General features: G+C 54.2%; 1 protein-coding gene across 3 annotated transcripts; it reads left to right on the top strand.

Moving 5' to 3' along the window:
* The first annotated feature begins 506 nt into the window (after positions 1 to 506).
* CIST1 (colon, intestine and stomach enriched 1) lies at positions 507 to 9,663 on the top strand. Of its 3 annotated transcripts, none has more exons than XM_008987513.5 (4): positions 507 to 685; positions 6,700 to 7,119; positions 8,937 to 9,097; positions 9,249 to 9,663. In XM_008987513.5, the coding sequence occupies exons 1-4, from the start codon at positions 589 to 591 to the stop codon at positions 9,294 to 9,296; spliced, it is 726 nt and encodes a 241-aa protein (XP_008985761.4). In that variant the 5' UTR covers positions 507 to 588; the 3' UTR covers positions 9,297 to 9,663. The 3 variants fall into 3 exon arrangements, with proteins under 3 accessions (XP_008985761.4, XP_054106708.2, XP_017823153.4); XM_054250733.2 differs by having other exon boundaries at positions 8,937 to 9,102; XM_017967664.4 differs by lacking the exon at positions 8,937 to 9,097.
* The last annotated feature ends 5,439 nt before the right edge of the window (positions 9,664 to 15,102 follow it).

The raw sequence follows: 15,102 nt of genomic DNA, 5'->3' as shown, positions 1-15,102 counted from the left end.
TGAGGCAAGAGAATTGCTTGAACTTGGGAGGCAGAGGTTGCAGTGAACCGAGATTGCTCCATTGTACTCCAGTCTGGGTGACAGAAGTCCAGGATAGAAATGCTAGAAGGTTTGTTATGTCCCCAAAAGGCCACAGTCTGGGTGAGAAAGAGGACAGAGGAGGACAAGGATATCCCCAGCCCTGCAGGTTCTGGGACAGGATGGAGGTGGGGGCACTATGGGTTCCCAGAGGGGGCAGCCTGGCTGGAGGAAGGGTAGAGGGAGTGTAGCAGCTATGGAGTCAGGAGCAGGGGAAAGCGGACGGGAGGGGCAGGGTGTCTTTAGCGGATGACTGGGTTTGAGAGCTTCTGGGTCATTGTGTTTAGAGGGAGTGGAGTGCAGGTGAAGAGGGTGGGAACCGCACCCCGGGGGAGGAGGAGAGCCCAGGAGAGGCTCCACACCCTGAAAAGCCCCACCTACACCTCACCCCGGCACAGTGCCATGCTCTGCCAGCAGGGGGCGCATGCACAGGTGCAAGGAGCAGGCGCCTGGGCACACACCTGGCCACACACCTGTGCAGAGCTGGCGGCAGGCCCTCCCCGCGCAGGAATGGCGTGCCCCCAGCTGCCTCGGCTTCTGCTTGCGGTGCTGTTGCCGGTGCTCCTGTTGAAAGCTTCTGATTCTAATGACAGCACTCCCTCTACAGGTAAGGGCAGGTGAAAGGGAGACCCGGCTTCCAGACAGCAAAAGGGTGGGGGTGGGGGACTCACAGCCCAGCCACACACCTGGCGTCTGGACCCCTCCCTCAGGCCGCACGGGTCCACCAGCCCTCCGGGGAAGGCTGGCCTTTCCCCCAGAAACAAACGCAGCGGCAGTGAGGACAGCTGAGGCACCGCTGCTCCCAAGCCCTGGGGCTGTGGGTTCCACAACCCCAGTGAGTTCTGAACTGGCCGGAGGCTACAGACGATCTCACACCTCGTCTGGGGCCCCTCTTCAAATCTGTTTCTTTCAGTCAATCCCTAAAGGGAGAGCGGTGAAGACCGCAGGGTTGCGGCGGGTCCAGGGAATAGGGACTCACTTCCTGGTCGTCAAACATCTGTGGTTCCCACGAGAAGTTCTTCTGGGTGTCTGACTAAATTCCCTCCTGCTGTCCTATGACACAGTGCCAGCTGGGTGAGGTGGCTCACACCTATAATCCCAGCACTTTGGGAGGCGGAGATGGGCAGATCACAAGGTGAAGAGATTGAGACCATCCTGGCCAACATGGTGAAACCCCGTCTCGACTAAAAATACTGCTGGGCGCACTGGCTCACGCCTGTAATCCCAACACTTTGGGAGGTCAAGGCGGGCAGATCATGAGGTCAGGAGATCGAGACCATGCTGGCTAACTTGGGGAAACCCCGTCTCTACTAAAAATATTAAAAATTAGCTGGGCATGGTGGTGCACACCTGTAGTCCCAGCTACTCTGGAGGCTGAGGCAGGAGAATTGCTTAAACCTGGGAGGCGGAGGTTGCAGTGAGCCGAGATTGTGCCATTGCACTCCAGCCTGGGCGACAGAGCAAGACTCTGTTTCAAAAAAAAAAAAAAAAGACAGTGTCTAGGGTGGAGGGGAGGAGCCTTGAGCTTCTCACGTCCCCTTTTTCTGCCCTCCCCTGCCACTACGTCATTACTCTCTCTGACTGGTGTCCTAGCCCCCGAACCCGTAATGTCAGAGCAGAGGCCACCATGGCTGAAATGCTCATTGCAGGGTAGGGGTTCATTCAGAAGGCACCATGTGTATTCCCATTTCATAGCTCAGGAAACCGAGGCTCAGTCCAGCCTGTCGCAGACCCACATCAGAACAGGTTGACCTGGCTCATGTGAGCTCCCACTCTAGCAATCTCTGGAAAAGCAAACACCTAAAACGGTGCCTAGAAACAGGCTGATTTGGACTTTCTGGTCAACTCTCCAGCAGCTCACCAGTGCCTACTCGGTGCCAGGCACTCAGTAGGGCTTGTGTCCTCCAACTCTTCCTTTTTCTTTCCATTTTTGAGACAGGGTCTCACTCTGTTGCCAGGCTGGAATGCACTGGCGCAATCTTGGCTCACTGCAACCTCCACCTCCCGGGTTCAAGTGATTCTCCAGCCTCAGCCTCCGGAATAGCCAGGATCATAGGCGTGTGCGACCATACCTGGCTAATTTTTGTATTGTTAGTAGAAAAGGGGTTGACCATGTTGGTCAGGCTGGTCTCGAACTCCTGACCTTGTGATCCACCCACCTCAGCCTCCCAAAGTGCTGGGATTACAGGTGTGAGCCACCGCGCCCGGCCAACTCTTCCTTTTCCAAGTCCACTGCTTTTCCTCAGTTTGCTAAGTGCTTGGCTCCCCAGAATTCTGACTTGGCTTGGGGTCCACTATGGCCTCTGAATCATCTTCATTTCAGCAGAAACAGAGGACAAAGGTCCTTGAGGGGCCTTCTGTCCACTTTCTTAGTCACCTCAGGCCAGACCCTCTGCTATTCTGAGCCTCAGTTTCTCATCTGTCAAATGGGGATGAAGTCCAACCTGAGCCCCATGCCTCTTCTAGACTCAGCAGTGACCCCACAGGGCCTGAGGGGCTGCACGGAGATCTGGGAAGGGTGGCATGTGGGCCCAGCCCCCTTTCAGGGCCAGTGCTGAGTGTTATTTCCGCATTTCTGCTGCCTGGGGTGCGGCAAGAAGGAAGCATGAAGGTTGGCGGAGGGAGAGTGGATGGGCGGGGCAGGGAGTTGATGAATGAACCCAAGAAGCACAGCCACCTGGAATGGGCAGGAAGTAACTGTGGGAGGCGGCTCTGGAACTGCTTACCCGCCCTCAGCCTGCTCCCTGGACTCCATGCCTGGGATGGGGCTGGACCGACGAGCAGAAGTGTGGGTTCCAGAGACACGTTCCCAGTACCTATGTCTTTGTGTCTTCCATTACAGTAGAGGTTAGCCTTGGGGTACCTGGAGAAAGTTAGGGCTGACCTCCGAGCTCATAAGTGGATTTTTTTTTTTTTTTTTTGAGATGGAGTCCTTTTCTGTCACTCAGGCTGGAGTGCAGTGGCACAATCTCATCTCACTGCAACCTCCACCTCCTGGGTTCAAGCAGTTCTCCTGCCTCAGCCTCCTGAGTAGCTGGGATTACAGGCACGCGCCACCACGCCCAGCTGATTTTTGTATTTTTAGTAGATACGGGGTTTCACTGCATTGGCCAGGCTGGTCTTGAACTCTTGATCTCAGGTGATGCGCCTGCCTCAGCCTCCCAAAGTGCTGGGGTTACAGGCATGAGCGACTTCACCCAGCCATAAGTGGATTTTTTTTTTTTTTGAGGCGAAATTTTGCTCTTGTTACCCAGACTGGAGTGCAATGGCACAATCTCGGCTCACCGCAACCTCCGCCTTCTGGGTTCAAGCAATTCTCCTGCCTCAGCCTCCTGAGTAGCTGGGACTACAGGTGCGCACCACCATGCCCAGCTAATTTTTGTATTTTTAGTAGAGATGGGGTTTCACCATGTTGACCAGGATGGTCTCTTGACCTCGTGATCCACCCGCCTCGGGCTCCCAAAGTGCTGGGATTATAGGCGTGAGCCACGGCGCCCGGCCATAAGTGGATGTTTAGGGCTGAGTGTCACTGTGCATTCACTATGTTTTTATTCTATTGTATTTTTGTTGTTGTTTTTTGAGACAGAGTCTCACTCTGTCGCCCAGGCTGAGTGCAATGGTGGGATCTCAGCTCACTGCAGCCTCCGCCTTCCAGGTTCGAGAGATTCTCTTGCCTCAGCCTCTGGAGTAGCTGGGACTACAGGTGCATGTCACCACACAATGCTAATTTTTTGTATTTTTAGTAGAGACGAAGTTTCACCATGTTGGCCAGGATCGTCTCAATCTCTTGACCTTATGATCTGCCTGCCTCAGCCTCCCAAAATGCTGGGATTACAGGCGTGAGCCACCGTGCCTGGCCTCTACTGCATTTTTTTTAGAGACGGGGTCTTGCCCAGGCTGGAGTTCAGTGGTACAATCATGGTTCACTGCAGCCTCGAACTCCTGGGCTCAAGCGATCCTCCCGCCTCAGCCTCCTGTGTACCTGGGACTAGGCATGCACCATTATGCCTGGCTAATTTTTGTTTTATCTTTTTGTAGATACAGGGTCTCGTTATGTGGCCCAGGCTGAAGTGCAGTGGTGCGATCATGTCTCACTGCAGTCTTGAATTCCTGGGCTCAGGCAATCCTCCCGCCTCAGCCTCCCCAGTAGCTGGGAGCACCTGGCTTGTGGACACCCACTATGAACCTGAATGATGCACTGTCAGAGGCACCAGCTTCTCATGATTTCCACTGGACAGAAAAGGAAACTGAGTCCCAGAAGGTTTAAAGGAGTTGCCTAGCGCACTGCCTGGGGTGCAGTCACTGCCCGTATCTAGAGGGCTTGTAGAACCCTCAGCCGAGGGGCCGGAAGCGCCGATCTGCACTTGAACCTGGGCTGTGGGACTTCAGGCAAGGAGCATGTTTCAGGGGGAGCCTCAGTTTCTTCCTGAGCGCTCACATGGTGTCCGAAATCCTTCGGGTCTCCTTATAACCTGGGCATTTACTATCTGTGAGAATAAGAAAAGAGGCCTCCAGAGAGACGCCGGCGGCTTCATCATCTGCCCCCTGCACCTTTTCAAATGTTTTCCTTTTTTCTTTTTCCTTTCTTTAAAGAGGCAAAAACAAACAAAAAAAAACTGAACACATGGCTCATGCCTATAATCCCAGCATTCTGGGAGGCCGAGGCAGGCAGATCACCTGAGGTCAGGAGTTCGAGACCAGTCTGGCCAACATGGAGAAAGTAAAAACGCATGAATTAGCCGGGCTTGGTGGAGGGAGCCTGTAGTCCCAGCTCGTCAGGAGGCTGAGGCAGGAGAGTCCCTTGAACCCGGGAGGCGGAGGTTGCAATGAGCCGAGATCACGCCACTGTACTCCAGCCTGGGTGACAAGAGCAAGACTTGTCTCAAAAACAAAACAAAATAAAAACGAACAGGGGTCAGATGCAGTGGCTCACGCCTGTGATCCCAGCACTTTGGGAGGCTGAGGCGGGCGGATCATGAAGTCAGGAGTTCGAGATCAGCCTGGCCAACATGGTGAAACCCTGTCTCTACTAAAAACACACAAAAAAATTAGCCAGGTGTAGGCTAGGCGCAGTAGCTCACACCTCTAATCCGAGTACTTTGGGAGGCCAAGGTGGGTGGATCGTGAAGTCAGGAGTTCGAGAGCAGCCTGACCAAAATGGTGAAACCCTGACTCTACTAACAATACAAATATTAGCTGGACGTGGTGGTGTGCACCTGCAATCCCAGCTACTCAGGAGGCTGAGGCAGGAGAATCGCTTGAACCCAGGAGGCGGAGGTTGCAGTGAGCTGAGATCGCGCCAATGCACTCCAGCCTGGGTGACAGAGCAACACTCTGTCTCTAAAAAAATTTAGCCAGGTGAGGTAGTGAGTGCCCACCGTCCCAGCTACTCAGGAGGCTGAAGCAGGAGAATCACTTGAACCCAGGAGGTGGAGGTTGCATGAGCCAAGATCACGCCACTGAACTCCAGCCTGGGAGACAGAGCAAAAACTGTCTTTAAAAAAAGGCAAGGCTGGGCGCAGTGGCTCACACCTGTAATCCCAGCACTTTGGGAGGCCGAGGTGGGTGGATCACGAAGTCAAGAGATCAAGACCATCCTGGTCAACATGGTGAAACCCCGTCTCTACTAAAAATACAAAAAATTAGCTGGGCATGGTGACGTGTGCCTGTAGTCCCAGCTACTCGGGAGGCTGAGGCAGGAGAATTGCCTGAATCCAGGAGGCGGAGGTTGCGGTGAGCTGAGATTGCGCCATTGCACTCCAGCCTGGGTAAAGAGAGTGAAACTCCATCTCAAAAAATAAAAAAAAACAAAAAAAAAATGAACAGACATGGACTGGACGCTGATCTTTGCCACACCCTGAACTGGACACTGGGGACACAGTTGTTAACAAATGGGCAGAAATCCCGCCTTGCTAAGTGACACCCCAGTGTGAGAAACAGAAAATAACAGGTAAATGTATCCTATATTGGAGGGTGACAAGGACCAAGAAGAAAAATCAAGCCATCTTTTCCAAAGATGGAGAGAATAGAACTGTAGGTTTAAAAACTAAAGGAAGCCGGACTCAGTGGCACGCGCCTGTTCTCCCAGCTACTTGGGAAGCTGAGGCAGGAAGATCGTTTAACCCCAGGAGTTCAAATCCAGCCTGGGCAACAGAGTGAGGCCCTGTCTCTTAAAACTAACAAGGCCAGGTGGGATGGCTCATGCCTGTAACTCCAGCACTTTGAGAAGCTGAGGTGGGAGGATCACTTGAGCCCAGGAGTTCAAGACCAGCCTGGGCAGACATAGCCAGACCCTGTCTCTACAAAAAAGAAAAAAAATTAGCAGGTGTGGTGGTACACACCTGTAATTCCAGCTACTTGGGAGGCTAAGGCAGGAGAATCGCCTGAACCTGGGAGGTGGAGATCGCACCACTGCTCTCCAGCCTGGGTGACAGAACAAGACTGTGTCTCAAAAAAAAAAAAAGAAAAAAAAGAGAGAGAGAGAGAGAGGGTCTTGCTATGTTGCCCCGGCTGGTTTCTAATTCCTGGGTTTAAGTGATGCTCTCACCTTGACCTCCCACAGTGCTGGAATTACAGGCGTGAGCCACAGCGTCCAGCCTCCAGAGATGCTTTTCTTTCCAGGTGCTACAACCTTGGAGATGAGTCCGGAGACGCCAGCTGCCACCTCTCTGATTTCTTCTCCCTCCATCCACAGCACCTTAAGTTCAGAGAAACCCCGCAACACCGACTCCAGCCCCCCGAGTTTGGACATAGTCTCCACGACCCACCTCAGCCCCTCAAGTCCAGTAGCAACCCCTACCATGCAGCCTAGCCCCAGCTCCACAGATTCAAGGATGACTCTCTCCTCCCCACAACCAGACACAATCACCCTCCCTAGTTCCGGCTCCCCCAGTGCAGAGCTCACCCCTTCTTCCCATTCCACCCTCCCCAGTTCCGAATCCCTGAACCCGCACTGGAGCCTCACTTCCCACAGCCCTGGAACAGACCTCTCCTCCATGCCCTTGACCTCCACTGACCAGACCTCAGAGGGTCCTGGCCCAGGTGAGTATTAAGAGATTTGGGGCTGGGCGCGGTGGCTCTCGCCTGTAATCCCAGCACTTTGGGAGGCCAAGGCAGGTGGATCACCTGAGGTCAGGAGTTCTGGACCAGCCTGACCAACATGGAGAAACTCCGTCTCTACCAAAAATACAAAATTAGCCGGGCGTGGTGGCACTCGCCTGTAGTCCCAGCTACTCGGGAGGCTGAGGCAGGAGAATCGCTTGAACCCGGGAGGCGGAGGTTGCGGTGAGCCGAGATCGCGCCATTGCACTCCAACCTGGGTAACAAGAGTGAAACTCCGTCTCAAACAAACAAACAAAAAACCAAAAAACCAAAAAAACAGGAGAGAGATTTGGGTGTTTGTAGGGAGGGGTAGGTTGTACCAGGATGCAGTTTGGGAACTGACCACCAGGGGGAGGCACAGCCCCGACAATGCTCTGGGAAGGGTTTTCCCCGTCTGCTCCATTGTCTAAAGTCTTTCATGCTATGCGCATTTATTAAGTGCCTAGTGTATGTCAGGGCTGGACACAGTGGTGGACAAACAGAGAAATGAATACTTTCTGTGGTAAGGTGACAGGTTATACATTACGTATTTGAACCTGGGCAAAATTGCAAGACCTTGTCTCTACAAAAAAAATTTTCAAATGGCTGGGCGTGGCGGCTCACGCTGTAATCCCAGCACTTTGGAGGGCTAAGGCGGGCGGATCACCTGAGGTCCGGAGTTCAAGACCAACCTGGCCAACATGGCAAAACCCCGTCTCTATTAAAAATACAAAAACTAGCTGGGTGTGGTGGCATACCCTTGTAGTCTCAGGTCCTGGGGAGGCTGAGGAGGGAGGATCACTAGATCGTGGGAGATGGAGGTTGCAGTGAGCTGAAATGGCGCCACTGCACTCCAGCCTGTGTGACAGAGCAAGACCATGTCCGGGGGCGGTGGCTCACGCCTGTAATCCCAGCACTTGGGAGGCTGAGGCAGGCAGATCACGAGGTCAGGAAATCGAGACCATCCTGTTTCTACTAAAAATACAAAAAAAATTAGCCGGGTGTGGTGGCACTTGCCTGCAGTCCCAGCTACTTGGGAAGCTGAGGCAGGAGAATCGCTTGAACCCAGGAGGTGGAGGTTGCAGTGAGCCGAGATCAAGCCACTGCATTCCAGCCTGGGCAACAGAGTGAGAATCCATCTCAAAAAAAATAAAATAAAATAAAATAAAATAAATAGCATGATGGTGCATGCCTGTAATCCTAGGTACTCAGGAGGCTGAGGTGGGAGGATTGCTTGAGCCCAGGAGATTGAGGCTGCAATGAGCCATGATCGCACCATTGCACTCCAGCCTAGGTAATAGAGTGAGACCCTGTCTCTAAAATAGATGGTTAAAAGGTGGCAGCCTATACCGGGTGCAGTGGCTCACACCTGTAATCCCAGCACTTTGGGAGGCCGAGGTGGGCAGATCACCTGAGGTTGGAGTTCAAGACTAGCTTGGCCGACATGGGGAAACCCCGTCTCTACTAAAAATACAAAATTAGCTGGGCGTGGTGGCGCATGCCTGTAATCCCAGCTATTCGGGAGGCTGAGGCAGGAGAAGCCCTTGAACCCAGGAGCTGGAGGTTGCAGTGAGCTGAGATGGTGCCACTGCACTCCAGCCTGGGCAACAAGAGTGATACTCCATCTCAAAAAAAAAAAAAAAAATGTGGCATCTTCAATGGGAGAGGAAAGAGAGCCCAGCTTCCTGAGAACAGATTTAAAAGGCTCTGGGCCCTGGCGGGTGTCTTAGGCTTTGGGGGAATGGAGTACAGGGCTGACTCTGAGCCCCTTCTTTCAGCTCCAGGTGACACTGGGCCCCCTGAGTTACACAGAGACCCAGGTGTGGTAGTGATCGTGTGTTTGCTGGTGTCTCTTTTGGTCATCGGGTCTGTGGTCATGGCTGTGAGGTTCTGCCACCGGGATGAGTCCAAGTTTGGGAGGCTGGACGAGGTGTCCATGGTAAGGTAGGGGCTGGGGTGGGGGCTCAGCCCTGGGGCCAAGGCTAAGTGGGGAGGGCGGAGGGTTGGGGGAGCTGCCCTCCCAAGCAGGGCCAGCCTGGGCTGCAGAACGTGCTGGTGTCTGAATGCCTCCCTGTGTGCTCCTTCCGCAGGGGTCCATGAACGACAGATCGGCCTTTGCCCACCACCTCCAGGAGTGAGCCCCGAGGAGCCAACAGAGATGGGGGCGTGGGTGGGGCTGGGGTGCTGGGGAGGAGCAGAACCCGAGGAAATAAAGCCCCAGACTGGGCATGGTGGCTCACGCCTGTAATCCCAGCACTTTGGGAGGCCAAGGCGGGCAGATCACGAGTTCGGGAGTTCGAGACCAGCCTGACCAACATGGTGAAACCCTGTCTCTACTAAAATTATGAAAAGTAGCCGGGCATGGTGGCACGTGCCTATAATCCCAGCTACTCAGGAGGCTGAGGCAGAAGAATAGCTTGAACCTGGGAGGTGGAGTTTGCAGTGAGCTGAGATTCTGTCTCAAAAAAATAAAAAATTAGTAATAAATAAAGCCCCTACCATTCATCCGAGGCCTCCTGAGTCATGGATTCATGTGATAAACATTAACTCAGCACCTACTATGTGCTAGGGTCATAGTGGGGCCATGTCTTTACTGTTGGGATCCACAGGCTCAAGGTGGGGACACATAAGAATCAGGAGATTGGCCGGGTGCGGTGGCTCATGCCTATAATCCCAGCACTTTGGGAGGCCGAGGCGGGTGGATCATGAGGTCAAGAGATCGAGATCATCCTGGCCAACATGGTGAAACCCCGTCTCTACTAAAAATACGAAAAAATTAGCTGGGTGGTGCATGCCTGTAGTCCCAGACACTTTGGAGGCTGAGGCAGGAGAATTGCCTGAACCTGGGAGGCAGAGGTTGCAGTGAGCCGAGGTCGCACCACTGCACTCCAGCCTGGCCCCTGGTGACAGAGTGAGAATCTGCCTCAAAAAGAAAAGAAAAGAAAAAAAAAAAAAGAATCAGGAGATCACTTGGCCGGGCATGGTGGCTCACGCCTGTAATCCCAGCAATTTGGGAGGCTGAGGCAGGCAGATCACCTGAGGTAAGAAGTTCAAGACCAGCCTGGCCAACGTGGAGAAACCCCATCTCTATTAAAAATACAAAAATTAGCTGAGTGTGGTGGCGGGCACCTGTAATCCCAGCTACTCGGGAAGCTGAGGCAGAGAATCACTTGAACCTGGGAGGCGGAGGTTGCAGTGAGCTGAGATGGCACCACTGCACTCCAGCCTGGAAACAGAGTGAGACTCCATCTCAAAAAAAAAAAAAAAAAAAGAATCCGGGCGCAGTGGCTCACTCCTGTAATCCCAGCACTTTGGGAGGCCGAGGTGGGTGGATCACGAGGTCAAGAGATCGAGACCATCCTGGTCAACATGGTGAAACCCCGTCTCTACTAAAAATACAAAAAATTAGCTGGGTATGGTGGCGTGTGCCTGTAGTCCCAGCTACTCAGGAGGCTGAGGCAGGAGAATTGCCTGAACCCAGGAGGCAGAGGTTGCGGTGAGCCGAGATCGCGCCATTGCACTCCAGCCTGGGTAACAAGAGTGAAACTCCGTCTCAAAAAAAAAAAAAGAAAGAAAGAATCAGGAGATCATGTGAGATCTTTGCTGGTGGCACAGAGGACCATGGAGTCACAGATTGAGACTGTGGCCATACCACAGGGCTGTGCTGTCCAGGTTTGGTGAGAAGGTAGGGAGGCCTCTCTGAGGAGGTGACTTTTTTGTTTTAAAGGATCTTCTTCTGTTGCCCACGCTGGAGTGCAATGGTGCAATCTGGGCTCACTGCAGCCTCAACGTCCCAGGCTCCAGTGATCCTCCTGCTTCAGCCTCCCGAGTGGCTCTAACTACAGGGGCATGACAGGATGCCTGGCTAAGTTAAAACCTTTGGGGCGCGGGATGTGCGGCTTCCAGCTGTGATTTCAGCACTCTGGGAAGCTGAGGCCGGCAGATTGCTTGAGCTCAGTAGTTCGGGAGCAGATTGGGCAACATACCAAAACCCTATCACCCTCTTTTTTTTCTTTTTTGAGACAGTCTCGGTCTGTCCCCCAGGCTGGAGGGCAGTGGCACAATCTCAGCTCACTGCAACCTCTGTCTCCCAGGTTCAAGTGATTCTCCTGCCTCAGCCTCCCGAGTAGCTGGGATTACAGGAGCCCACCACCACGCCTAGCTAATTTTCTGTATTTTCAGTAGAGACGGGGTTTCACCATATTGGCCAGGCTAGTTTCAAACTCCTGACATCAGGTGATCCACCCACCTCAGCCTCCCAAAGTGCTGGGCTTACAGGCGTGAGCTACCGCGCCGGGCCCTTTTTTCTTTTTTTTGAGACAGTCTTGCTCTGTCGCCCAGGCTGGAGTGCAGTGGCACAATCTCAGCTCACTGCAACCTCCACCTCCTGGGTTCAAGCAATTCTCCTGCCTCAGCCTCTGGAGTACCTGGGCTTGCAGGCGTGCGCCACCACATCCGGCTAATATTTTGTATTTTAGTAGAGACGGGGTTTCACCATGTTAGCCAGGATGGTCTCCATCTCCTGACCTCATGATCCACCTACCTCGGCCTTCCAAAGTGCTGGGATTACAGGCATGAGTCACCGTGCCTGGCCCAGACTTTTATCAGAAGGAGGACATGTGCCTTGTCGTGGGAGGTGTCCCCAAGTTGTCTCCCTGACTCCAGTCTGGAGCTGCCCCCTCAGGGCTGGCTGTGAAATGGACATTCGAGAGGCCGCAGGGTCAAGGTCACCTGGCACAGGGGGGCAAATGCTGGATTGAGGCTGGGTCACGCTTTGATGATCTTTGGAGGGAGATGCTGGTGGGGCCTCCTAGGTAGCCGGTGATGCTGGTGAAATATTAACTCACAGCAGCCCTGGAGGCCAACAGCCCCACACATCAGCCCGCTTCCCCTGGCCATAGCCCCTCCCACCTCCCACCCTACCCCTTCACCCTCCTGGGGGCCCCAATTCCGGCCTAATCTGCAGCTCCAACAGTTTGTGGCTGGAGGCTCAACCAGAGAGGGTCTTTGATCTGCCTGGGGTAACACAGCACAGCAGGCACCTTTCCTGGAGCCCCCATCAGCCCTCCAAACACAATCCCCTAGCTCCCTAGGCCACACCCCATGGGCTCTGCTTGGAAGCACAAATCCCAGACCCTGAGTTGATAAAATCCTCCATTCCCAGAGCTGCTGGTCTCTACCACAGTCTTCCTTCAAGTGCTCGCTCTCTCTCGTGTGCAAACACATCAACGATTAACACCTTCTCACCCAGCCCCCTCTCCCCTCTGCCTCCCTTCCCGTCTTTCCCCTCCTTCCTCTGCCTTCCCCCGCCCCTCCCCCTCCACACCCAGTCACCCTCTTGGCCTCTTGCTCCGGCACCCTCAGGCCCTCTTAGTCACTCTGCCCTCCACCCATTGGGTGCCTCACCAAGGGAAAGTGTGTGGGTTGTGTCCTGGCCTGATGCCCAGATAATTAAGGGGCTCTGCTGAGTGGGTGCTGGGGGAGCTCTGGGCCTCCCTCATGGCCAGGTCAGGTTCTCCCCTCCCACCTTGCTCCCCAGGGGGTCATGGGACCCAGGCAGGACTCAGCCTCGGTGATGAGTCCAGATCTGCCGGCCTCCTGGAGCAAGCTTATGTGAGTTTCACGGGGTCTTAGGAGAGAGGCTGGGGTCTCGTAATCCCCCTGAGACCATCAGAGCAGCTCTGGGAGCTGAATGGATCTCCCCTGTGGCTGGGGCCGGGGGGCCTCATTTCACCAGTCCTGATACTCCCACCCGCCTTGTTGAACCTGGACGAGTGTGGCAGGGACTTTGGACACCCGGCCACTGTCCCTGAATGGGGAGCTCTGCAAAGTCCTGGTGGGTGTCTCACGCTGGTGCCTGCGGTGTGGTCCATGCCACCCTGATTTAATGTCCTTGGGGTCCAAGGGAGGGTGCAGAGAGTGTGGGAGCGAGTTCTTGTCTGGGGGTTCCCACAGGGCCGGACCCGCGCTCTCTCCCAGGGGCTGCAGGCCTCACAAGCATCTCCGCAGGTCCAGAGACGCCTGCAGCATGAGACGCAGCGCGACAGCCCTTTCCTTCCGGCTGAGCGAGGTGAGTGGGCATGAGGATGGCCCAGGCCATGGGGGAGGAGATCCCCCCGGAGACCCCCTACTCAGAAACACCCAGAGCTGGCCTGGTGGCTCACACCTGCTATCCCAGCACTTTGGGAGGCCGAGGCAGGCGGATCACTTGAGGTCAGGAGTTCGAGACCAGCTTGACCAACACGGTGAAACCCCGTCTCTACTAGACACAAAAAAGTTAGCCAGGCATGGCGGCGCAGGCCTGTAATCCCAGCTACTGGGAAGCTGGGGCAGGAGAATCGCTTGAACCTGGGAAGCAGAGGTTGCAGTGAGCTCAGATTGCGCCGCTGAACTCTGGGCAGCAGAGCAAGACTTTGTCTCAAAAAAAAAAAAAAAAAGAAAAGAAAGAAAAAGAAACACCTAGAACTGCTTGGGGACCATGTCACACAGGGCCACTGAGGCCCAGAGAGGCCACCAGAGAGCTGGGGACCTGATCCAAGCATCCCCCCCGGGCTGTGGCCACTGCTTTTGGGAGCAGGAGACCCCTTGTGCCTGGACACAAGGTTTTGACTCACTCAAGGATAGGAGACCTGGCTGCCTCTAGGCCAGGGCAGGGCGCCGTGAGGGAGGCCACAACTTCAGAGCACGGCCGGTGCCCTTATTCTGGGAAACTGAGGCAAGAGGAGAGCCCTGCAGGGGCTGGATTCAGATCCCAGGCCCTTCACCTGAGTGGCTGGTAACCTCTCTAGGACTCAGTGTTCGTGTGTGTGTGTGTGTTTTTAAATTTTTGACGCAGAGTTTCACTCTTGTTGCCCAGGCTGGCGTGCAATGGCACAATCTCAGCTCACTGCAACCTCCGCCTCCCAGGTTCAAGCAATTCTCCTGCCTCAGCCTCCCAAGTAGCTGGGATTACAGATGCAAGCCTCCAAACCCAGCTGATTTTTGTATTTTTAGTGGAGACGGGGTTTCTCCATGTTGGACAGGCTGGTCTTGAACTCCTGACCTTAAGTGATCCACCTGCCTTGGCCTCCCAAAGTACCGGGATTATAGGTGTGAGCCACCACACCTGGCCTAGAACTCAGTGTTTTTGTGTGAAAAAAAAAAAACTGGGCTAGGCCGGGTGCAGTGGCTCATGCCTCTAATCCCAGCACTTTGGGAGGCCGAGGCAGGTGGATCACGAGGTCAAGAGATCGAGACCATCCTGGTCAACATGGTGAAACACTGTCTCTACTAAAAATACAAAAATTAGCTGGGCATGGTGGTGCACGCCTGTAGTCCCAGCTACTCGGGAGACTGAGGCAGGAGAATTGCTTGAACCCAGAAGGCGGAGGTTGCGGTGAGCTGAGATCGTGCCATTGCACTCCAGTCTGGGTAACAAGAGCCAAACTCCGTCTCAAAAAAAAAAAAAAAAAAACTGGGCTAAAATTTTGTGGAATAGGGGTTCTCAGGGTGGGCCTTGGGTCCTCTAGGGCAGGTGAGGCTCCTTACACCTGAACTCATTTATTTATCCACACTCCAGCCATCTGCAGGAAGAGGAAAGGAAAAGGGTAGGCTGGGCGTGGTGGCTCACACCTGTAATAGCACTTTGGGAGACTGAGGTGGGTGGATTACCTGAGGTCAGGAGTTTGAGAGCAGCCTGACCAACATGGTGAAACCCCGTCTCTACTAAAAAAAATGCAAACTATTAGCTGGGTGTGGTGGTGGGCACCTGTAATCCCAGCTACTCAGGAGGCTGAGCGGAGAGGCTGCTTGAGCATGGGAGGTTGAGGCTGCAGTGAACCATGATCATGTCACTGCACTCCAGCCTGGGAGACTAAATGAGATCCTGTCTCCATAAAAAATAAATAAAAGGCGAGAAGGCGTGGCTCATGCCTGTAATCCCAGCACTTTGGGAGGCTGAGGCAG

The sequence above is a fragment of the Callithrix jacchus genome, chromosome 22, assembly GCF_049354715.1.
Source record: "Callithrix jacchus isolate 240 chromosome 22, calJac240_pri, whole genome shotgun sequence".
Classification (NCBI taxonomy): domain Eukaryota; kingdom Metazoa; phylum Chordata; class Mammalia; order Primates; family Cebidae; genus Callithrix; species Callithrix jacchus.
This window is presented reverse-complemented; position numbering and strand designations above follow the sequence as displayed.

What these genes read in the sequence shown, in the direction of transcription:
- CIST1 (XM_008987513.5), top strand. Translation starts at nt 589, where the DNA reads ATGGCGTGCCCCCAGCTGCCTCGGCTTCTGCTTGCGGTGCTGTTGCCG. An exon ending in TGACAGCACTCCCTCTACAG is followed by an intron (nt 686 to 6,699) that starts GTAAGGGCAGGT and finishes TTTTCTTTCCAG; the next exon opens with GTGCTACAACCTTGGAGATG. An exon ending in CTCAGAGGGTCCTGGCCCAG is followed by an intron (nt 7,120 to 8,936) that starts GTGAGTATTAAG and finishes CCCTTCTTTCAG; the next exon opens with CTCCAGGTGACACTGGGCCC.